At 57.6% G+C, this 23,863-nt stretch overlaps 1 protein-coding gene across 13 annotated transcripts in view; it reads right to left on the minus strand.

The window, feature by feature from the left end:
- FBRSL1 (fibrosin like 1) overlaps positions 1-23,863 on the minus strand; it is a 92,855-nt gene that overhangs the window by 4,114 nt on the left and 64,878 nt on the right. For 4 of the 13 annotated variants that reach the window (XR_010022441.1, XM_063084788.1, XM_063084780.1 and 1 more), the window contains 13 exons: positions 10,556-10,601; positions 9,600-9,930; positions 9,224-9,444; positions 8,381-8,449; positions 7,984-8,210; positions 7,069-7,119; positions 6,730-6,825; positions 5,291-5,359; positions 5,146-5,175; positions 4,942-5,013; positions 3,338-3,557; positions 520-597; positions 194-277 (listed from right to left, as the gene is read on the minus strand). Coding sequence is in view for 12 of the 13 variants with exons in the window: in XM_063084788.1 (XP_062940858.1) it covers positions 194-277; positions 520-597; positions 3,338-3,557; positions 4,942-5,013; positions 5,146-5,175; positions 5,291-5,359; positions 6,730-6,825; positions 7,069-7,119; positions 7,984-8,210; positions 8,381-8,449; positions 9,224-9,444; positions 9,600-9,930; positions 10,556-10,601 (1,594 nt within the window). In the remaining variant the exon portion in view is untranslated. Of the gene's footprint in view, positions 1-193; positions 278-519; positions 598-3,337; positions 3,558-4,941; positions 5,014-5,145; positions 5,176-5,290; positions 5,360-6,729; positions 6,826-7,068; positions 7,120-7,983; positions 8,211-8,285; positions 8,450-9,223; positions 9,445-9,599; positions 9,931-10,555; positions 10,602-23,863 lie in introns of all 13 variants that reach the window. The other 9 variants (XM_063084773.1, XM_063084818.1, XM_063084766.1 and 6 more) reach the window with 9 other exon arrangements.

A 23,863-nucleotide genomic window follows, 5' to 3' on the forward strand; every position in this document is an offset into this window, starting at 1 on the left:
GGCCAGGACTCCCCACCGCCAGTTATCTCCTGGCAGAACCACAGGGGCTGCTAGCAGGAGCCCCACAATTCATGGGATCCTGGGCAGTGCCCAGGGAGGCCAGCCCGGAGGGGGAGGGAGGGTCGGCCATGCATTAGTTTGCCCACAGGAGGACGTGGTATATGGGGGGAGGCCGTGTGGCCAGGTCACTCACTCAGCGCGTGGCTGCCCAGGCCTCCGAAGGCGTGGCTGCCCAGGCTCCCCAGGCCCCCGAAGGTGCTTGATCTGCTGAAAGGGTCTGTGGGGGCAACCAGGGCTAAGGGTCTGCATCTCTTGGGCTGGGGCTCCCACCTGACTTCCCTGGCCCAATGGGGTGGCTCGAGGCTTCCAGCCTGGCAGGTGCCACCGATGCAGTCTGTAGGGTGCCCTGGAACTCGGGGTCCCCTTCCCACCCACCTATGTCCCCTGCCCTGAGGAAGTCAGACAGACCACACAGACCTCAGGGGGCACCAGACCGCACAGACCTCAGGGGGCACCTACCTGTCAGGTGACCAGTGGGCAGGAAGCTGCCATGATGGGGTGAGGGTCCGAATGGGTTGGTGGTGGGATGGGCGGCACCTGGGTGTGGGGGAGCCGGGTTGACAGGGGCCTGGAGAGTGCACCTGGGGCTTTCTGTCTGTGGTGCTGTCCACGGGGTGGGGGGCCCTCAATTTCCTTTGGGAACCCCTACCTCCCGTTCTCCCATCTTTGCCCAGTGTGTGGTGAAGGTGTGTACACTCAGACTAAGGGGCGGAATTTACTTTCTTCACCAAAATCTGGAGGGTGTGATTTTGGGCTGCAGTGGCATCCATCCTGGGACCTCAAGCGGGGAGCAGGAGGGGAGGTGCCAGTTGCAGGGGAGCCCCCCAGAGGAAAGAGCCAAGACTTGGGCAGAGACAGAAAAGTTCCAAGGGAGAGAGCCTTGATCAGGCTGCTTCTGAAGCCATTACTTGGAATCTTCAACTGTGACAGCTAATAAATGATCCCTGCAATGGAAGGCGGGGGTGGGTCTTGGGCACTGAATGGACACTGGCCAGTGTCTTAGGTGATGAGCACAGCAGTCCCCCAACCCCCTGTGGTGTCCCTGGGCACAAGGTCTAGCCCACAAGCATCACCTCGACCTCTACCCCAACAACCAACATCCGAGACCCCCAGAACAAAGTGTGGGGAGCAGCTGCATGGGGAACTGGCCTTGAGAAGGGCTGTGGTGGACCCAGTGCTGTGACTGGGTTGGGGGCCCATTCTGCACACACGGTGTGCACATGCCCTCTATTCTAGATGGTGGGCTTTTGATCAAGACCAGAAGGGTGTCCAACTCTTAGTCACTCCAGCTCCCTCTCAGCCTTCACTTGGGGACCCCAACAGTGGGGCGTTTGTGTCCCCCCACCATGGAGGGCAGGGCGCACACACCTCACTCATTCTGAACCAGAGAGAAGAGCCGGCTAAGCTCAGGAGATACAATTTGTCCAGGCATGTGTGGTGGGACTAGAGGGAAGCCCTGCCCTAAATGCACACGCTGTGACAACGCTGTGACGACGGCCGAAGAGCTACTTTCCAAACTTCCTATTCAAGTAAGAAAAAGGACACCAAAGCAGCATAAAGAATGAGGAGAAACACACACTAGAGAGGGCAACAGAATTAAAAACTGTTTCTCTTTAAATGCTGACAACAGACAAACCTCTGGCAAGATTAAGGAAGGAAAAAGAGATGGCAAAGCGAGGAACCTGTAGAATTTCAGCTGTGACAAAAGATCACAAATTAATGTTAATAAATACAGAAAGTTACACCAAATCAACTTATTACTACAAAAATTCAAGTTACCAAAATGGACTCGAGAAGAAACAGAAAACTTGAACAGTCCTACACTCAATTAAAAAAAAAAATCTGTAGTTTAAAACACTTGGCCAGGCAGCTCAAAATTTGAGTCTGCCATGCCAAAGTAATGACGATGGAACCAAGATCTCTTGCAGAGAAGAGGAAAAAGGGAAAACTCCTTAACCCACTGGGGGAGGCAAACACAGCCATCAAGACAAACCCAGATAAAGAAGGTACAAAAAAGAATTACAGTCTGGATTCACTCAGGAAAACACATCTGGAACAAAATACTGGCAAATCAACTCCAGAAATATATTAACAGTTTGTACATCAAAGTAAGTTATCCACATACCGGCCAGCTGCCAAAAAAAAAAAAAAAAAAGATAAGCCATCCAGAGTTTGGCATTAAGAAACAAAACTATCATCATTTAAAGATACAACTTTCTACATAGAAAATGCAAAGGAATCTACAGATAAATTTCTTTGCATTCATAAGAATTTAGCAAGATTGCTAAGTACAAAATCAATAGATAACACACAAAACCTCAAAATCAACAAGCACTTCTATTTTCTAACAACCCATTAAGAAATATAATTTTTAAAATGCTAATCATAGTATTAGTAAAATATAAAGCATCTAGGAATAATGCTAAGACCTAAACAAATGGGAGCTATACCTTGTTCATGGATAGGAAAAGGATGACACAAAGACACAAATTCCTTTCAGGTTGACATACACTTTCAATCTATTCCAGTAAACACCCCGAGATTCTGTGGAACCTAACAGGCAGATTTAAAGATTACATGAAAGAGCAGGAAGAGAAACAGGCATCGTGAGGCTGAGGAAGGATGCAGCATTGGCCCCGAGATAGTGATGAGAGGTGGCGGAGAGCCCCACTTCACCACACAACACCCCAAAACGGGGGGTGGCGACCAGGGGGTGTCTGCAGAGAGGATGGGGGAGCCAAGCAGAGCCAAGCCCCACAATTAGCAGGTGTCCTAGGGGCTCAGGCCAGGCTGCTGACTGGAGGACCTCTACTCTCTGAGGGACCCAGGCCACTGGGAGACCCCATGGCCAGAGGCCATCTGGGCTGGGGACTGCCACCACGTGTGTGGGCCAGCCCTGGGTGTGTAGTCCACACCGTCACCCCACGGTGCTGCTGTGGCCTAGAGAACAGAAGACACACTGCACCCTGCCCTCACAGACTGCACATGTCCACGTGCTACGTGGTGCAACGGGTGGTGAGCAGATGGAAAAGACCGAGCAGGAGCAGAGAGCAAGGGGGCTGACCAGGGTTGGGGTCGGGAGCTCTGAGGAGGTGACGTGCCTTGGGACCTGGTGGCTGCAGAAGAGCATCAGGGGCGTTGCGGGGCTCAGGTTGGCTCTGGGGAAGAGTCTAGGGAGGAGGAGAAGCAGGGGAGCTGCTGGGGCTTTAGTGACGGGGCTCGGCTAAATGGAAAAGGGGCAGAACCAGCCTGTCCTGTGGGGCTGCATGGGTCTTACCTGTGCTGGAGAAGAGGGGCCGGGCGAGATCCTGTGGGTAGTGGAATCCTGCAAACACACCTGGGGCGGGGGGTCTGCTGAACAGGTCCAGCTTTGCGCCCACCTCCAGCTTGTGGGGGTCCAGCTGCATCTGCAGGGAGGACAGAGTGTGTCCAGGGGCTGCCGCCAGGCTGTGTTCTCCGAGGATCCCGCACCCGCGAGCACAGATGAAATCTTGCACCTTGCACAGCCACAGTTGAGGAGAAACAGGTGAAACTGACTTTAGTAACGTGGTATCTAACTCAGGATAGCCAAACATCACAACGTGTGACCAACAGAAAATGCCATTAAGAAGATATTTCACTTCTTTTTATATCAGATCTATAAAACCTGCTGCGTATTTTATACTTAAGGCACATCTTAAAACTTGGATGCTATATTTTCACTAAAAATACTTTACCTGTATTTAGATTTTGTAAAATTCAGTTTAAGAAGTATATTCACATACCTGAGTTGTTCTACGAATGCTTAAGAGTTTTCTAATGACTGAATTTAGGATCACTCTTAAAAGCTAGATTTCTTAAAATTAAATAAAACTAAAATGCCTGCCCCTCATGTGCACCAGCCACACTTCAAGCGCCCCACATCGGGCAGGGCAGTGGCAGGGTGTAAGGCCTGGTCGGATGCAGCAGGGCCACTGTGCCCTTGCCTGGGAGCAGAGGGACCCAGAGCTGAGGAGGATGCTGGTACCTCCTCCCAGCTCTAACCATGGTGTGGCCATGTGGCTAAGTGACCTTCCCACCACCATCCCATCCTGCCACTGACTGGCACTTAGGCCTGATGGCTCCCCTCCCACTGCCTGAAGCGTGTTCTGGCATCGGGGTTCTGTTGTCGGCCATGACGACACTGGGGGTGCTCTGGCATTAGGTGTGGGCAGGGGGAGGGCTGGGCAGACCCTACATGAGCACAGCCACCTGGATCTGTCCTGTCACAGGATCTGACCCCAGGGTGCAACCAGGAGTAATTTGAGATTGCTATGCATCACCTCCCAACCTCACCACCAGCTCTCACTGGAAATCCACGCTGTGGACAGACAGCAAGCCTCCACCCCCACCCCAGGGAGCCGACGGTGGCCCAACTCTCCACTGCCTGTACTCCATGTGGGGCACATCTCTGACTCCTTCGCTGTGTCTCCTAGGAGGTCCCAACCCAAGCATTTACATGTCAAAATACACGGTATTTCGTTATAAATCCTTTCCTGTCAATTTCTCCTTCAAAGTGTGTCTAGGACACAGCGGTTTTTAAGAACTGTACAGGGAAGAGGTCGAGTGCCCCCAACGGGCTGAGGCCACCCTTTCACTGTCCTGGCCTCCTGGAGGAACCCTCCTCTGCCCCCCACCACACCCCCCAGAGCTTCAGGCCCCCACAGGCCCTGTGCTTGCTCCCATACCCCCTTCCTCCTGTCTGTCCCAGAAGCACATTAGCTCATAAGTGTGATCCAGGCACACAGCAGTAAAATGCTTTTTACTGGAAAGGAGGATCGAGGGGAGAGGGAAAGGCAGGGTAGAAGGCCCACTGGGGACGTCGTCCCATATGGGCACACACGGGCAAGAGCTGGGCCTCACCTTCATCTTCTGCTGATGGTGGTAGATCTGCCAGGCGATCTGCACGTGCACTGCACACCACTTCCCTGGCTTCTGTGGCAGGACAGGCATGCTCAGTGCTGGGCCAGGCGCTCGTCCCACCCCTCTGCCCTCCCCAAACCCCAGCTGTCACCCTCCCTGACGTGCTGTCAGGCCTTCTTCCTGGGATACCCGCACACCACTCACCCTGACTGCTGAGCGGTATGGATCAGACACCTGTGGTTACAGAGGAAAGGCAATGTTATAACCAGGCTCTGCAGGAGCAGTCCTTCTGCTGCCCCACCAGCCTACGTGGGGCCATGGGGCAGGGGGTGGATCAGTTGACACCTACCCCAGGGACTTTCTGCAGGAGAGTGTGAACTGCACTGGCCCGGCCTGTGACCTCGATGGGGTTTGAATTCTGAAGGGAGAAAGAGAGAGCTTGCGGGTGAGCCTGAGACCCCAGTAGAGGGGCCCAGGCAGCAGGAGACCCTTGGGGCTTCCTGATGCTGGCGCTCACCTGTGCCCTGCCTTGCCCTGCCCCGAGGACCTGGCATGCTGTCACCCTCAGTCCAGGGGGTTCAGCAAAGGCAGGAAGAGAGGCTCTCAACAACCTAGTGTGTAAGATAGTCCTACTCAGGAGGCGGCAGAGCCAGCCGAATGCTCAGCCCTGGGCCCCATGGGGCTGCCGTGTAGACTTGCCCCTCCTACCCAGCAACCTGGTTCTTCTGCCTTCTTCCCTCCAGGGCAGTGGTGGGTGCCATGTCACGTGGCCACACTTGCTGGGCAAGTCCCCCAGGCCACTTCCCTGCCAGGAGCAGCCTTGCTCAGGATTTGGCCAGCACAGATTCCCTCCCTATTTGACTCAGGGTATCCATGTCCCAGGCTGTTGGCACTGAGGGCCCTGGGGGACCCTGCGTGACATCCATGAACAGGTACACGCATTCCTTCTTAAGGCACCAACTACCTCAACTATGGGTATTTTCGGGGCTCAGAGACCCTCTGGCATCCAGAATAGTCTCGTCTTTGGGAGCCCTACACACCCACCTATGATGTAGGGTGGCTTCTGGTGTGAGCTGGGGGCCCAGGTAAGCATTTTGGGGTTCTGCAGGGGTCAGGGCAGCTGTGGGCAGCAAGTGGTAGGTTGCTGGGATCCTTTGGGATCAGGTAAGGTTCAGGGCTTACATCTGTGTGCCCTCTGTGGCAGTGAAGTCACGACACAAGGCTAGAGATGGTGGGGAAGGGCTCAAAGGACTCCCCTCCCCTCGGCTGAGGTGGTTCACACCTCATGTTGTCACAGGCCTCCTGCAATGTACATGCCCTCTTGGGCTTCCTGCAGTGTGGATGGCCCTGTGCTGCCCCAGATCTCCAGCAGTGTACATGCTTGCTTGGGCTTCCTGCAGTGAGGACGGCTCTGTGCTAGCTGACGGGATTTTCTACAGTGTGGACAGCCCTGTCCTGCCCTAGGTTTCCTGCAGTGTGGATGGCTCGGTGCTGGCTGCTGTCTACAGCAGACGCTCCTGGCAAGGGTTGGGGTGTTCTTCACGGAGGCTGAAGCCCCTCCTGGGAGTGGGCAACCAGTGTGCTCTCCTCTGCACACTGCCCCACTGCTGCAGTGGCCACTCACACCACTGCCCAGATTACGACTCCTACAACCGAGTGGCAGTAGGGCCAGAGCTGCTCTCACAGGCAGAGGACTGGAGAGGGGGCAATCATGCATCCCCTTGCTGCCCCACCCTGAACCCCACCCACCTGCTGTGCCCACCCCCACCTGCCAAGAACATCTGCTACCTTGGGCTGAAAAGCACCCTGCAGGGACCCAAAGGGGCCAGGGTGTGGGAGCAGAGTAGGCAGTCCCGGGATGGCAGGAGGAAAGGATGAGAAGAGCTGCAAGAGAAGGAGAGGGGCTGCAGGGGCTGAGCCCACTGCCCAGCAGGGCCTCGAGTCCCACCTTGCCCCTCCCTCTGCACCCTGTAAGTGGCATGGATCACACAGGGGATGCTGGGAGAGGCCCCTGGCCAGGCCTATCCCCACCCCACCCACCCCAAGGCCTTCTGGGCCAGCTCTGTGGATGGGGGCAGTAGCAGCGGTCCAGAAAGCAGGGCCTGAGCTGGGGATGCTCACACTCACGTTGGAATGTCGGAAGTAGGAGCTGTCCAGCTTGGGAGCGTACTTGTCAAACTAGAAAGGAAGGAAGTGGGGGGTGAGGCCTCCCTGCACGTGCTGATGCCCGCCGCTGGGCCCAGCTCCCACTCACACAGGCCTGTTGGGTAGTGGCCAGGATGGCCGCTGTGCCTCCTGAGGCTGGCAGGCTGTGGCCAGCTGTGCCCACGCTCCTGGTAGGGGCTGGCCCCAAGCAGCCTCTCCCCACTTTAATGGTCCTCCAGCTGGAGGTGGAAACTTGGTCCAACTGGGCATCCTGTGTGTGCTGGGCTGAGGCCCCAGGAGAAGGGGGCTGGGGCTGGGGGAGAGGGGCGTGAAGCCCTGGCTGGTGGGCCAACCTATGGGACATGCCCAGGCTGCTGACGAACTGGCCAGCTTCAAAACAATGTGTGGGAGCCGAGGGAAACCAGCCCCGCACAGCAGATGTCCACGAGACAAGGGCTTGGGCCAGGGAACACAGGAGGGTGCACGCCCCAGTCCCTGTGGCCCTTTCAGTCCTGTATGGGCCTCCAGACCTGGCATCCTGCTGCAAACTGAGACACCGAGTACCAGTGTGGGTGCAGCTGGCCCCAAGGGGGTGTCCCATACATGTGGACATGGGGCAACTGCTCAAGCTCAGGACAACAGCCAGGATAGGGACCTCATGGAATGACTCAAAAAGGAACCAGAGAGTCGGCTGGGGGACAGCCCCCACTGTCCAGCAAGCACAGGCTTCAGGACCAAGTGGGGGGCTGGACGGACAGACAGACATAGACAGAGATGCTGCCAGCCCCGCTGCCTCCTTGGTGTTGACCTATGTGCATGCGGGAGTGTGTCTGTGTGTGCCTGCTGCGTGCCCCCCGTGCCCGCCCCCCCGCCCGGCCAGCACGCGGGCCTACGCACCGGCGGGGGTGCGGCGGGTGGCATGAGCGGCGTCGGGGGCAGCCCCGCGGGGAAGGGGGCGAATGTGTGTTGGTGCTGGTGTGTGTGCTGGTGTGTGTGTTGGTGTGTGTGCTGGTGCTGGTGGAACTCCGCCCGCAGCAGAGCCCCCGGGCCCAGGGAGGCGCCAGGCCGCTCGGCGCTCTGCACCAGAAACCGCGTGTTCAGCTCTTGCCTGAGCAGCTCGTGATCTACAAGAGAAAAAGAGAGAGAGACAGAGAGGCACGTCGGCCGCGGGCTCCCAGCGGGGCGAGGCGGATAGTCACCTGGCACTCCCGGTTTCGGCAGGCCAAGCCGTGGTGGCCGCTCACTACGTGCGGGCCCAAGGGTGGAGGTAAGAGAGGAGCCTGTGACCAAGTACCAATCAGAATCCCCGAATGAGGCTGGCAATACATGATTGGCTGGTTGAATGAGATCAACAGGCTGGCATCTAGAGGCAAGAGAGAACACGGTGAGCCCGGTAGGCGCTGCCGTCAGCCCCAGCCCCTCTGCCCCGCCAGAGACAAGGGGCCCTCCACGGCACAGCTCTTGGGGGAGGGGCTCCCAGAGATGACGCCCTGGGGAGCCTGTGTTCAGCCACCCCAGACCAGTGTCCTGGTCCTATCCCTGGACACTGGGCTGCCCCAACATGGCCTGAGCAAACTCAGAATTTTAGAAAGAATTTGGAAGCCAAGGGAGAAATCCTTCCTGACCTGAGAGGGCACCAGCCAGAAGCAAGGAGGAGAAGCAGAGGACAGGCAGGGGTGGACGAGGCCCTGTTCACTTTGGACCCCTCTACGCCCCAACCAGGTGGTGTCTGGTCATCACAATTCGGCCCTTCCCCCACCCCCAGAGGGTGGCAGCCCTGACACAGCAGGGATGAGAAGGAAGAGAAACCCCATGCAGGCTGCCTGACCAGATGTGGCAAGTGCTCAAGATGGGGCAGGTGAAGGTGGGAGGCCCCAGCCACAGGGTGAGGGGCCGCCTGTGTACGACTGAATGAATGTGTATGCCTGTGTGTGCATGTGTGGCTGTGTGTGTGCCTGCATGCACACAACCCATGGCTGGGCTCAGACTCCTGGGGAAAGACCCTCCTGTTGGAACCACGGAAGCCACTCGGGGACACTGAGGATGGGCCAAGCCCTGGAGCAGGCTGTGCACCCTTCCTGGGAGGCTAGGTTCCCCCACCCAGACCCGGGGGTAAGATCACGGGTCTGACACCTACCTGCGGGGTGTCCTGGGATGACCAGGCTGCTGGCGGGCAGCGCTGGAGGCGGGGGCAGTGTCGGGGGGGCAGCAAACATGGCTGCTGTGTGGTGCTGGTGCTGCGCCTGGGACCGGAGCGCCAGGTGTGAGGTAGACAGGTGGGGGCCTGGCCCAAGCGGGGACAGTGATACGTGCTTCGCCAGGCCGAGGGGGGCACTGCTGCCCGCGCTACTGCTCCTGCTGCAGGACAGGGGGCTCAGTGCCCGCAGCCGGACCTCACCGCCCAGCCCCTGAGGCCTCCTGGGCCATCCCTTGACCCCATCCGAGGCCATGCAGGCTCCTCCCCCCACGCCCACCTGAGAACGTGCAGATCCCGCCCCCTCCCTTGCTCCCACCTGAAAACGTGCAGGCCGTTGGGTGCCGCCTGGCCGGGACCTGGGCCCGTGAAGGCGCCCAGGGACGGAGGCACGTGTGTCGGGAGCGGGCCGTGGGACTGTGGGGGCGCGGGCGGCTGTGGGACGTGGCGGGGCGCAGTGGGGGCTTCCTTCTTCACCAGGGGGCTGGCGCGAGCTCCGGGCTGGGGGCCCGCAGAGGGCGCGGTGGCAGGTGTGGGGCTGGGTGCGGCTGGCAGGAGGGCCTCGGCGCTGAGCTCACGGCTGCGTTCCAGGCCCGACACCTTGGGCACCGCCCCGGCCTTGGCCTCGGACCTGTCGCCACGCACGGGACCTGCGAAGAGATGGCAGGTGTGTTCTTGCGGCCAGGAACTCCAATGTCCAGGCTCACTGAATGCTTTCAGCAACCTATGATCGTGTCCTATCACCCTCATTTCCGATGGGGAGATAGACTCAGAGGTCACACAGCTGGGGTGGACCCCCCTACCTGATGCTCCATGCCCTCCCTGTGCACCTGGTCTCACAGTGCCAGGGGAGGGCGATGGCTGGGGCTGCTGTGCCCACCTGGGTCCCCGGCCCTGCTGACCCCCCTAAGGTCCATCACAGGCAGGGAGTTGTGTGCCCTGCAGTAATCCCATGGAAGGGACTGCTGTGACCCCATTTTACAGACAAAATCAAGGTAGGTGCGTTCCTAATGGGTCTACTTTGAGAGCCACCGCTGCAGACTGCAGCCGAGGCCCCAGCCCCACTCAGCCGCTTCCTAGTATATCACAGCACCCTAAGCCCTGCCCAGGCTCTGCATTCCAGGAGCCCCACCCAAGATGGGACCTAACCTGGGCCCCATGGTCCTATCCATAGCAGGTGCAGTTGCCCGGCCTTCCCACTCTGACTTCAGGGTGTGCCCGTAGCCAAGGCAACATAGAGACCCAGGCGCTAGCTAGCTGAGGGGATGCACTTACCTTTATCAGCTGCTGGAGCAAAAAGCTTCTCAGAGCCCACTGATGCCTGAAGAGAGAGAAGAGGGTAAGAGGCTGGGTCTGGGGATGAGCCTGGCCCTCATAATTCCCTTATTCCTGGTACCCAAAACACAAGACCGGGCAGGATTTGTTCCCATGGGGAGAGCCCACCTGGCCTGACCACACATGCCCTTCTTCAGGTGCCCACTGATATGAGCACACTCAACCCTGGGCTCCAGGGATGCATGCACATGTGTTCATGCCAGCAGCACATGGGCTCCTCTCTGCTCAGAGCTGAGGTCTTCTTCAAAGTGGGGTCCGAGTAAGGACTGCAGGTGGGTGGTCAAGGAACCAAGATGCTGCCTGATCAGCAGGGTGCTGAGTGGCCACTGCTGGGGTGGCCTGGGGGGCGCTGGGATTCTGCAAATCCATGCCCCTCTTGGCGGAACCAGCGCTGGGAGCCTATGGGTGGGCTAGAGGGGGTGACAGAGTTTGGGATGTGCCTCCACCCAGGGCAGTGCACAGGTGCCTGGCTCAGTGCCCTAGCGAGGGTGAAAAAAACCACAACACCTAACAGGTCAGAGAAACATTGATCCATGCGGCCGCACGGCACTGTCTTCCATGCCTGGGACTAACCAATTACAGGTCTAGTAACCTGCGCCATTGTGAGGGGGGTGAGTGTCCCAGGATGCGTGAGCACTCCGAGGGGGTAAATTGCTACCACACTTGACAGATCTACGGCAACTCCTCTTCTTCCTCCTTCCTAGAGAATTGTGCCCTCGTGTGTGCAAAGGAGGGTGCAGGTGGCCAGGGTGAGAACGTGGCCCCTCAGTGTTCACCAATGTGGGCGTGCACAGCAAATGGAGGGTCCTGTGCTCTGCAGGACTTTGCAGAAGTTTAAGGGAATAAGCTTGGTAAGAATGGCCCTAGACAGATTTTTTCCCCTAGTTTTTCTTAAACAGCTTCATTGAATTATGGACTGAACGTTTATGTACCCCTAATTCATATCCTGAAACCCTACCCCCTAATGTGAGGGTGTTAGGAGGTGGGGCCTTTGGGAGGTGATTAAGTCATGAGGGTGGAGCCGTCATGAATGGGTCCTTATAAAAGGCCCCAGAAAGCCCTCTCACCCCTTCCACCATGTGAGGACACAGCAAGAAGGTGCTATCTATGAACCAGGGAGCTGGTTCTCACCAGACACTGAATCTGCCATGCCTTGATCCTGAACTTCCCAGCCTCCAGAACTGCAAGAAATAGATTTCTTTTCTTTCTTTCTTTTCTTTTTTTTTAAAAGATGACTGGTAAGGTGATCTTAACCCTTGACTTGGTGTTGTCAGCAGCACGCTCTCCCAAGTGAGCTAACCAGCCATCCCTATATAGGGATCTGAACCCTTGGCCTTGGTGTTATCAGCACCACATTCTCCCAAGTGAGCCACGGGCCGGGCCAAGAAATAGATTTCTGCCACACAGTCTATGGTATTCTGTTAAAGTAGCTTGAACAGACTAAGATGTTGAGAAATAATTCACATACCATATAATCCACTCATTTAAAGCATACAATTCAATGGTTTTTGGCATACAGTAGTCCCCCCTTATCAGTGGTTTTGCCATCTGGGGTTCTAGTTACCCACTGTCAACTGTGATCCAAAAATATTAAATGGAAGTTTCCAGAAATAAACAAAAAGTTGTAAACTGCATGCCCTTTGAGTAGTGTGAGGAAATTTCACACTGCCTGCTCCATCCTGCCTGGGACATGAACCAACCCTTTGTCCCCAGCATATCCATGCTGTATACCCTACCTGCCCGGTGGTTACTTAGTAGCGGGGCTCCTTGCACTTGTTTATTTCCCCTAATCTTTAATGTAACTCTTAAAAAGAGTTAAAGAAAATGGCAAAAAGATGCAGAAAGTTGGCAGGACACAAGGCAAATATGCAAAGATCTGAAGCTCTCTAACTTGCTAAAACACAAAACGGGGTGGGTAGGGGGCTGCTGTGGGAGGAGCTCCCCAAGGCACCAGGCAGCTGGAAGGAGGGCCTTGCTCAAGAAGATGTGTGCTCCCCACACCACGGTGTAAATTCAGTATCACCACAATCAAAATCCCAACAACATGGTGTCCGGCAGGCTGTGCTCCTGGGCCCACTCCATGTGGACAGCCCAGCCTGAGGGAGGCTGCACTGCTGCCCGGTGCAGAGAGGAAGAGCCTGATGACTGCCCAAGGCCCAGCGTGGGGCTGGGGGCGAAGCCAGGGCTCTGGGACTCCAGGCCCAACCTTCAGTGGGATCAGGCCATCCCACTGTCCATCAATAGGCAACTGGATCAACAGAGTGCATAGCCATGCAGCGGCTGCCTCAGCCACGAACAGGAGAGAGATGGACACATGATGGTGGGTGAGTCTCAAAGACATGAGGAGCAAAAGAAGCCAGACCCAAAAGGGTACCTGCTGCAGGAGGCTGCCCACCTGAGGGCCTGCTAACTGCGCATGCGCCCTGGGGCAAAGCCCCACAGCGCTCTAACCTGTAGCAACAGTAGCAGGTGGTAGGTGCACAGTCCTAAGTATTTGTCAAAACGCATCACACTGTACACTTAAATGAGGCACATTGTTTTGCAAATTAAGTTGGAACACAGAAATCAATGAAAAGATGTGGTACTGATGTACAGATGATATACGGACAAACAGAGGGATGGCAGCACAAGAAACAAGGATCCAAAACAGGGGAAGATGAGCCATTTACACATGGGCGTGACAAGCTAGCAAGACCCCACCTCATTTCCTACATCAAAATAAGTCCAGAGCGGAAAACAGAACCGTGAATGTATGACAAACACCATGGTGAGTAGTCTGCCCTTACTAGTTACAAGAGCCATGAAGAAAATGCCAGCAGATTCAATCCTATAAAACGACAAGTCGTGCAGGACACACAGGGCAGCTGGCAGCGGTGAGTCCTGCCGAACCCAACCTGGACCTGCTCGTTTAACCTGGACCTCGTCCAGTTCAAGGAAAGTGGCTGAATGAGGCTCTGCTTCCTCCTTTCCAACTGGAGAAGCCAGAAACGCTCCAAAAATGAAGGAGAGGACGGCACTGTTCAGGCACGCAGAGCGTCTCTTCAGGTGTGTGTTGTGCGCTGACAGGTGAAAATGACCTGGGGCTGGGGACTCGCATGGCTTACCAGGCCCTCTGGGCCACAGGCGGCTGCAACTTGTTCACGAGTCTCTGTGCTGCTTGTTTTCTCCTGATGTGTTCTACACACTGAACAACTGCTCTGGAGTTGTTTTGGTTTTGGGGGGATGACTGGAGTCCTAGGGTCACCTCTTTTCCTGGAGCTCCCCATGGGGGGCTGCAGCCCCACCTCCAGCTCAAACGCATGAATAGAGTAAGTGCTGCTTTAAGGAGGAGGGGGCTTCTGCCTCAGCCCCAGCTCAGCCATGCCCAAGTGCTCTCAGGGGTCTCTGCAGGTAATGCCGTGATGCCTGGGAGTCCCCAAATCACCCATGTGCGTGAGAGCATCCCTCCCCAGCTTGGTCCTCCTACCATGCACAGGATTCGGCTGGAAGCTGGGGGAACCCAGCCACACCCAGCACCCCACCCTTGTTATAAAGAAAGAAGAACGGCAAGAACCTACCACCCCAGGGAAGCCAGAGCGTCTGGAGGTTGGGAAGAGTGGTTCCCTTCCTGCTGCTCCCCTTGACCTCCCCCACCAGGGGTGTGGCCTCCTGTGGGCCTGACCCCCACCTCCCTTCCCTGCCCTGCCACTGTTGGGCAACTGGACACACAGTGACCATCCCAGGGTCTGCTGGAAACAGGGCTCAGACCTGAGGGCCAATGAGTCGGTGAACAGAAACGCCTCAGAGTGGGGGGCACATCCAAGGAAAAGGAAGGGGTCCTGCTAGGGTGGGAGGGAGACCCCTGCAGGGGAGGTGGAGGAGGGGAGTGAGCAGTGTCGTGGGCGGGGTGGGGGGGACGACGACCAAGGGACTGGTCACTGGGGCTCCCCAGAAAGGGCTGGGCATGTCCTCCCACGTCCCCGGTCGCTCAGCAGTGCCTGTATGCACGTTCCCATGGGCCGACCTCCACTGGTCCCTAAGCCCGGGGTCCTGGGGTGGAAGAGAAAGGCCTGTGGATGCTTCTCCTCTATGGGCGTGTAACAAGGCACCAAGTGGACAGGCCGGCCCACAGCCTTCAGTGCCCACAATCCTCTCTACCTGCCAGGACCTGCCCAAAGCCCCCCAGGTTTCCTGGGCTGCCGGCTGGACCCTCACCATGATCCCAGGAAAGCCCTGTCATCACCCCACAGTGTCAACGCCTGTCACTATAATTGTCACCTCGCCTGGTTTTGGTTCTTACCAGTCAATTCTCCGTTAACAGTTAAGAGTGGCTTTTAAAACCAAATCAGAACAAGTCATCCCGGGACTGACATTCCAGTATCTTCCCATCACCTAAACCGCAGCCTGAACTTGTCCACGGCCCCTTTGACCCCCGCCCCGAGGCTCCTGCATCCAGGGCTCCATTGGTCCCCATCTGTCCCCCCAGAGGCCTGCCCAGTGTCTCCAGTTGAAGCTGCCGCTTTCATCCACACCCCTCCCTGGTCCTCTTCACCTGCTGGCCTTCCTGTTAATGCCTCCTCTGTGCTCAGGCCCTGGGACAGTGGGAGGAGGGCTGGGTGTGCTGTGCTGGGCATCGGTGCCCCCAGCTGCACTATCATCCTCCGTATGAGCTGGCACGATGGCAGCCATCCTCCTCTAAGGAGGCCACGGTAAGGTCTTCATTAGCCGCTGCACTGACAGCCCCTCTGGGCTGCCAGGAGGGCGCTAGCTGCACAAGCAGCCTCGAAGGGCCCAGGGCTACCAAAGGGCTCCATGTCTCAGTGCTGGTGGCAGATTAAATAAACGAGTGGGACCAGGTCCCCATGGCCACCGTCATTACCTTCAGAAGGCCCAGGCAGAGGCTTGAGCTCCTGGTGGCACATCTCCCATGAGACAGCGCAGACTCGGCCGCACCCCACCCCACCTGGACACTGCCTCCTATAACACCGTATCAGCCAAAGAGGGCTGCTGGAGGGGTGCTGCTCTGAGAAAACCGTCTGTTCCCGAGGGGAGCTGATGCGTCTTGGTTCTCGACCTGCTTTGGGAGCCCTGGTGGGGGAGCCACTGGCTCCAAAGCTCTGCACCCCACCCCATCTGGGAGACCCCAACACTCCTGTGGTTTCAGTTCAACACTCTAGCTGAAGCACTGGGCTCCCAGGGCCACGAGGTGGCGCCCCAGATACCACGAAAGTCAGGGGAGCAGAGGGGCAGAGCAGAGTGGAGGGGAGCATTCTCCTGCAACCATGGGGCTCCCGCCCTGCCTTTGGCAAAGGCAGGAGGGCAGGCCACTCTCCTAGGTCCATTCGGTCTCCACACCTGGCAATGCCACAGAAGGCAAGTTGGCTCAGGGACCCTAATTAAACCCTGCCAGGGGTCCTGGGCACGGACCTGGCTGACCTCCAAAGCACAGGGAGGGCCTGAACACCTGGCCGGGCGCTGCCATGTCCACCACGGTAAGTCTCTGAACAGACACCCGAGGAGCCACCAGCTCCTAGGACCTCTGGGGGGACGTGGCACAGGTTCCAGCCCCCTTCCTAGTGCAGGCACGAGAAACGCGCCTTTCTGGACGCTCGAAAGGGTCCCTCAACTCTTTCCCTCCTACAACAGGGCTTCCAGAGCTGACCAGCAGACCCAAGGGAGGGGGGCTGATCCCAGGGAGGTATGGAGCCCCAGAGAGCCCACTAGATTTGAGCTAATAACTTCCTGGGAATTATCTACAGGGACATGACCCAGGCGCGCGCACAGCCACATCCGTCTCCAATCCTGGCACTGAGCCGATGCGGGAGTGGAAGAAAGGGGATCACTCCAGGCCAAGGTACAGGTGGGAGGTCCCCGGGCTGCAGGCTGAGGGTACCGGCAAAGGGACATGCGAGGCAGGAGAGCGTCAGGGTGAACACTACCCCCAGCCCCCAGGTATGCAATCCCGGCCGCAGGCGGAGGTCATGGCGCGCTTTGTCTACGAGGACCCGACCTGCAGCACAGCCTCCCCGAGCCGCGCCCCGCCCCAGACAAAGAACTCCTACTCCGGGCAGGTGAGCGTGGCGCCGGGGACTCGGTGGCTGATTCCGCGCCGGGACGCAGACAAAGGCGCGCGCCTCCCACGAGCCCGGCCCCGCCTCCGCCGTCGGCTTCCAAGCGCCCCAGCCGGGGCCCCGGACCCTCCGCTGGACTACATCCTCGGTCCGCCCGCCTGTTCTGGGTGGGCAGAACGCCCTGGGCCTCTCCGCCGTCCCACTCCTCTAGGAGAGCGGTTGCTCTCCCGCCCTCGGACCCCTTAAGTCCCGATTCCCTCTCCGGAACCCGCAGCGCGCACTCACCTCGCGGGCGCCCTAGTTCCGGCGCGCCCCGCACACGATCGCCTCTAGTCCTGTGGTCGGAGCCGGAGCCAGGCTGCACGGAGGCGGGCGGCGGAGCGCGGGCCCGGCCGGCCCCGGCCCGTCGAGGCGGCCCCTCTCCCGGGGCACCCAGCTTAGCGGGAGCCCGGGCCGGGGGCGCGCATGTCCGCCGCCGCTTGGCGTGCTCCGGGAGGCTCTCGGCGCGCTCTGGACCCCGGCGGCGGCGGCTGTGGCGGGCTCACTGCTGGCGGGCGCGCGGGCACCGGCGAGTGAGCGCGGACGGGCGGGGCGGGGGCGGGGCGCGAGCAGGCCCGACTAATCCAGCCCTGAGGCGCGGATCTGCCCGCGCGGGGCCCCGGCTCGGTCCGAGCGCTCTTGTCCGATCAAGGCCGCCAGGGTCAAGGGGCGCAGTGCCCGCCGCACTGAGCACTTTATGGTCACGACTCCTGCGATTCGCACAGCAACAAGTTATGGACAACCGCTACCCAACTTACAGAGGGGGAAACTGAGTCAGAAACCGCTACCCAACTTACAGAGGGGGAAACTGAGTCAGAGAAGCGCGGTCACTGCCACAGCCGAGGAGCTGGGACGTGAGGGGACGAAGGAACTTCACAGTTGTCCGAGTTCAGAGCCCGGCGCCCGGCGGCAAGCCCGCCCTCCCTAGGCTTCTGCTTCTCTGCGAGACGGATGCAGTTGCTGTGGCTGCAAACCGCCGTGCAGCGCCCCAACCGCGAACACCGCCCGGGAGCCACACGCAACTTGTTTACGCAGGAGGTGGCCGCGGGACGTGAAGCGCCTGGCTTCTCCGTTGGGGGTGATTTCGGATCCAGGCCGAACCATGGCTCCATGCAGACAGTGGTGGAGTTTGTGGGCCACACCGACCCAGCACGCGCACCGGGACCTTCCATCCCAATGCGCCCACAGGCAGAAAACCAGGACGCCAACAGGAGAATTGCCTTTCAAGACGCTGCGAGGAAGAAAACCTCGCCGGGTAAGTAGAGGGGGAAGTCAGGAAGAAGTTCAGAATCGGCGCCCCCCTCCACGATGCTGCAACTGGAGCCCAGGTTCAGGGACAGAGGCCAGGGTGTGGGGCCACACTTCTGTTTCTGGGCTGGAAAGAGCTGGCCCAGGCTGGGCAAATCAGCGTTTCCTCCGTGGGGGAGCAGGACCGTGGGAGCCCGCCTGAGATGCGCCCTCAGGCTGGACCAGCTTTTTCCTTTTCAAAGGCGGCTGAATAGCAGGCACACAGCACTTGCAATCCCACAGGAAGTCTCCAGTGGTACAGAAATCACCAACAGTGCCAGCCTCTAGGTGGGGATTTTAAGCCCCTTTGTTCTGTTTGAGTTATTTACCAAAGTATTCCCTTTACCAAAAAAAAAAAAAAAAAAAAAAAAAAAAAAAAAAAAAATCCCCCAAAGTGCTGCTGTTTTCCTGCCATAAAAAGAGCAAACACTTATGAAACACTTACTACGTGCCCCGCACTATTAAGTCCTTAGCCCAGTCTCTCCTTTGAAGACCACACATAATCCTCATCCCTATTTCACTGCCAATTGTGGATGGGCACCCCTGGTTTGTGGTGGCCTGGCTGCAGGGCCCATGCCTTAGCTAGCCGAGCTCATCCTCAGGGAGGGTGGTGGGGACACTCCTGAGATTTGACCAGGCTCTTCCACTCCAGATGCCTGGAGCCCTCAGGGAGAGGCCAGACCTGGGACTCTGAATCCTCCCAGGAGAACCCTGCCTCTGGGGGCTGGGGAGGGGGATTTGCCTCACGGGTGTTGGTAGGCCTGCCAGCCCCCTCCCTCACTTCCTCCCAGCAGTCTTGAGCTCATCGTGCCCTCGGCCACAGGCTCCAGGCCCCTGGTGGCAGCGGGGTCTCCCAGTCGTGCTTCTCTGTGCCAGCAGCACATCACCCCTACTTCTGGACCCTGGGAATAGTTATCCTGGATGATCCGGGTGGGCCCAGAGTAACCACTAGGTCCTTAGGCGTAGAAGAGGCTGCAAGATGCCACTGCTGGCTTTGAAGATGGAGGAATGCCCCGAGCCTAGGGATTGGCACTTCCAGGTGCTGGAAAAGGCAGGAATGGAGTCTCCCCTTGGGCCTCCAGAGGAACCTGCCCTGCGACACCTTGACTTTGGTCCAGGGAAGCCCATGTCATACTTCTGGCCCCAGGATTTTGAGAGAACTCACTGGAGTTGTTTCAAGCCCCACATTTGTGGTGAAATCACAGCAGCCACGGGAAGCTCGTGCCCTGAGGAGGCCACAGAGTGCAGAAGGACCAGCCATGGCACACACAGATGCCCCCAAGCTTGCAGGGCACAGTGCTCATCAGCAGGCTGGGGTCAGGCTCAGCCCCTAGAATGGCAGGTGACACAGAGGGAAACAGACGAGACATGTCCAGACAGGGCAGGCAGGGGGCCTCTGGATCTGGGCTGAGATCTGAGAAATGAGAAGCGCCAAGCTGCGGGAACACTCCTTCCAGGTGGGGCCAACAGCCAGTGCAAAGGCCCTGAGGCAGAACAGGGCCTCTGGCTATGTTGTGGTCAGGGGGACAGCAGGGCCTCGGGGGCCAGCAGAGGGGCCTGCGCCTCTGTGTGGTGCAACAGGAATAAGAACAGGGGCTGGAGGGCTGGGGGAAACTGGGAGCTGCTGCTGGGAGCCGGGCTGGGGACAGCAAGAAGATGGTGGAAGCTCTCCTGAGATGGAGATGGGGCTGTTCCCACTGTTGATGCCTGGAGCGGTGGGGAGATGTCAGGCTGGCTATAGGAGCTTGGAGCTCTGGGGGGTGGTGATGGGGCAGAGGCTAGCTTGGCTGAGGTTGGGGGTGGGGACAGTGGCCATGGAGGGGCCCTGTGTGGTGGTCATTTTTGCCCAATGGTGAGGTCTGCAGAGAACAGGTGGGGGAGGGGAGAAGAGGACAGGCCTGGGCCCTGGACAGGATGCCATCATTCCTGTCCCCGCCCTCCTTGAGCCCAGTAATGGGGACTCTGCTCAAATTGAGTGACTGAATCTCTGGCCCCTGGAAGTTCTGTTGTCATTGTCTCCTCCAGTTGAGAGATCAGGCATAGAGGTCACATCCAGCAACCCAGGGATACAGCCAAGCTGTGCCCACTCTGCCCCCTTAACTGGAGACCCCTGGCAGTAGTCTGGGTTCCAGGAGCCAGTGGGGGTGGGAACAGGAAGCTCCAGGAACCAGCAGGAGTGGGAGATGCAGGGTCTCAGTGCAGCCCCTCACTCCTCTCTGGTGACCTTGCCCGCCTACAAACCCAAACCACAGGAGAAGCTGTCTTCCTACAACATCATTCCTGAGGCCACCTCGGGCACAGCAGTCCTGGAAGAGGCTGCAGCCCTGGCACCATGTCAAAGAGTCAGGAGACACCACCTCAGAGCCCTGCCCCAAAGCCCTCCACCCTGGCTTGTGGGTAAAATTAGACGTTGAGAACCTGGGTCAGGTCTGTCTTTAATTTTGTTTAGAAAGGAAAGTCCCTGTTATATGAGAGATTTAACGAGGTTAGAAATCTAGAAGGAGATGGAGAGGGAATAGATTATCAAGAGAAATAAAGGCAGCTGGCGGAGAGTACACTGATATTAAATATCAGGCTTCCAAACCAAATATATATAATTCACTTAGGGACTTAATGGTGGTGTTCAGAGGCACATTTATCCAAAGCTTATGGTTCAACAACCAATATTATATCTGCATCTGTCATCGTTATGTGGCAGGAGGGGGGAGATGTCATCGCAGGAGGGTCCCTGGGAGGGGCTCTGACCAGAACTGGGGAACACTGGAGACACGAAGGGTCCTCTTGGTCATGCCCATCCCAGCCCCCCGGGGGCACCTGGACCTCGACATGCCCATGGCTAGTAGCTGGGCACCTCTGTGTGTCCATGTGCCTGGTGCTGGGTTGCAGTGGGACAGGCTGACTCCTCGTGGTTGCCACCCTGTGGGGGACCAGCCGTCAGCAGGCAGATGGGGAGTGCTGCCTGCTAAGCCCCAGGACAGGGAGGGCTTGGAGGGGGAGCCAGCAGCAGGGGCCAGTGTGGCTGGGGGAGCAGACCTCACGGTTCTGCTGGTCTGATGGGTGGACCTCTTAGCTGCAGTGAGGGTGAGGGTGTGATGGGGCTGTGCAGGAACCCGAGGTTGGGTCTCAGGGAGAAGCCTCTTGAGCTATGTATCCACCATCCCTCTCCAGAGTTCTGGGAGAGAAATGAGGGCCAGAAGCACCCAGAGATGCTCACTGAGGAGCCCAAGTGGCAGTCGGCCCTGCCCTCCCTTGCAACGACCAGAAAATGCAAACTCAGTGCAGAGCAGCTACGAGGCAAGAACAGATTGTGCAGAAGATGTGGAATTTTGTGAAATGGAGAAAACCCTATGGGAAGCTTCGGATGATTGAGGACCTAATTGGATGAGAGAACCCCTTGGGGAGAAGGGCTGCCGGACGTGGGGCTGTGGGCCATCAAGGCTGCCCTCAACGCCCCTTGTGGCTTTTGCTGCACATGGGTGGACGTGAGGAGGAAGACAGGCAGCCTGCTGGCCCCAAACCCATGCCCACCCTGGACTTCAGAACACAGCCTTATTAGGAAGTAGGGTCTTTGTAAATGTGATCAAGTTAAGGAGCTCCAGATGAGCTCATCCAGGATTGTCTGAGTGGGGCCTAGATCCAATGACAGGTGTCCTAAGAAAAGGGGAGATGAGAAGACAGAGCAGGAAGCCACATGACAACTGGGCAGAGGCTAGAATGACGTGGCCACAGCCCAGGGACGCCTGGAGCCACCAGGAGCTGGAAGCATCAGGAAGGATCCCCCCCAGTCTTCAGAGGAGTATTTTGGACATCTGGCCTCCAGAACTGGAAGAGCATGAATTCCTGATGTTTGAACCCACTCAGTTTGGGGTTGTTTGCTATGACAGCCACAGGCCACTGATAACACACTACTGTACTGCTTTGTTGGTAAAAGTATGGCCCTTCTACCAAAAATAAGCCACTGCTGCCCCCTTGCCTCTTTGAAAGAGCTTTGCACAGTTACGTATTTGTTAATATTTGTTAAATATTAAATAACAGGAAACATGTACCTCGCTGCGGGCTGTTCTATGCCCATTATACATATAACTTTCCCCTCACAGCCGCCCCAGGGAGGGGCTGTCACTGTTTCCATTTTCTTTTTCTTTTCTTTTTTAAAAGATGACGGGTAAGGGATCTTAACCTTTGACTTGGTGTTATCAGCACCACGCTCTTTCAAGTTAGCCACGGGCTGGCCCTACTGTTTGCATTTTATAGGCAAGAAAACTGGGGCTTGAAAGTCACCTGTAGCCCGAGGTCACCCCGGGGTGCGGGCCCAGAGTCCACATCCTCCAGCCTCTGTTAAAGCAAACTTGCCTTCAGAATTAGTTTCAGATTTCAAGACATGGTTCCAATTGCACATTTTAAAAAAGCATTAAGATCCATATATAACGTCAATTAAATTACATTAATTTAAACATATTCATTAAAATACATTGTAAGAAAAGTGTCTTTTCTGTGGCACCCTGGTCTGCTCTACATGGATTCACTCTGTGCCGCTGGCTTCTGATACCAATTCCTGTCAAATCCAGCAAGAATTTGCTAATTCCTGAGCTGCTGAGCCTTCATTGCTGCTCCCTGAGCAGAAGTGCCGCACTTTGCCTGTGTGTTGGGAGGCAAGAGTGTGTAAGCACGTGTGTACATGTCAGCACGTGTGTGTGTATGCGTGTGAGGGCAGACCTTGCTGGTGCCACCCAGAGTCCTATCTGCTACCCACTTGCCCACTTCCCTGTGGTGACAAAGGCCCTTCCAAAAGCTCTGATGATGGTCCACACCAGGAGACCCCAGCAAGTGTCAGAAGAGCGTAGCCCATGCATGTGGGACCCCTGAGGGTACCCCACAGTGCAGAGGGCTCCTGGCCCTTTCTCTGGATCTGGGCTTCAGCCTACCCTGAATCTTAGGACGCTCGAGGTGCTGTTCTCAGAGCTTCTAAGTGAGGCCTGGCCGTGGAGCGGCTGCCCAGGTGAACTGGGAGCAGGCCTGCCTCTGCACAGTTGCTTTTCAGTGAGGGAGGCCCTGCCCAGCAACCGAGGTCTCCAGGGCAGCGGGGGCCTTCTGGCCCTTTTCGCTTTGCAGGGAGAGGAGCCATCCAGTACATGGAGGAGGTGGGACAGAGGGCAGCACAGTGCTGCCCCTTGGAGGGGGTAGAGTCTGCAGACCTGCAGGGGAGTGGGCAGGCACAGTGCTAGAGAACCTCCCAGGGAGGGGTAGGAGGAACCCCTTCCTATGCAGAGCATCTGCTGAGGCTGGGCTGAGGGGTTCCTGGCCCTGCCCCCACTCCTGGGGCCAGATGCCCTCCTGGTCCAGCAGGGGTGGGGGGGGGCACTTCTGCTTGCCTGGAGCCTGCTATGGAATCTAATTGGCATTTCCAGGGCCCAGGTAGAACTCTCCAACCACTGGAGGCTCTGGCACAGGCAAAAGGCACTGAGATGTGTGGCCCATCAGACCCTGCCTCCTCTAGCCAGGGCTGTTGTAGAGCTCTGTGTCTGAAAGCGTCTTTGTTCTCTGGAGGTTTTGCCCAACTCCCAGGCAAAGAGACTTCCTGGATGACTGGCTTCTGCCCTGCGTCCTAAAGGAGCCCTGGCCCACCATGGTTCACCCCTCTCACCTGCCCTTGGGGGCAGGCCACCCACCCCTGCATGGCTCCATCAGGCCCCGGATGCCCCAGTCCAGGGAGGCCTCCTTGGAGGTCAGCAGGGTGGTGGAGTCTGGAGGTCTGAGAGGGGGCTGGTTAACCCCCTCCAGGCACAGGGGAGTGGACCCCTCCACGATGAACCTAGATGACACAACTATCTGGGAGGAGCTGGGGATGGAACCCCAAGCTGTGCAGCTAGCTCTG

Source organism: Cynocephalus volans, chromosome 2 (assembly GCF_027409185.1).
Source record: "Cynocephalus volans isolate mCynVol1 chromosome 2, mCynVol1.pri, whole genome shotgun sequence".
Taxonomy (NCBI): domain Eukaryota; kingdom Metazoa; phylum Chordata; class Mammalia; order Dermoptera; family Cynocephalidae; genus Cynocephalus; species Cynocephalus volans.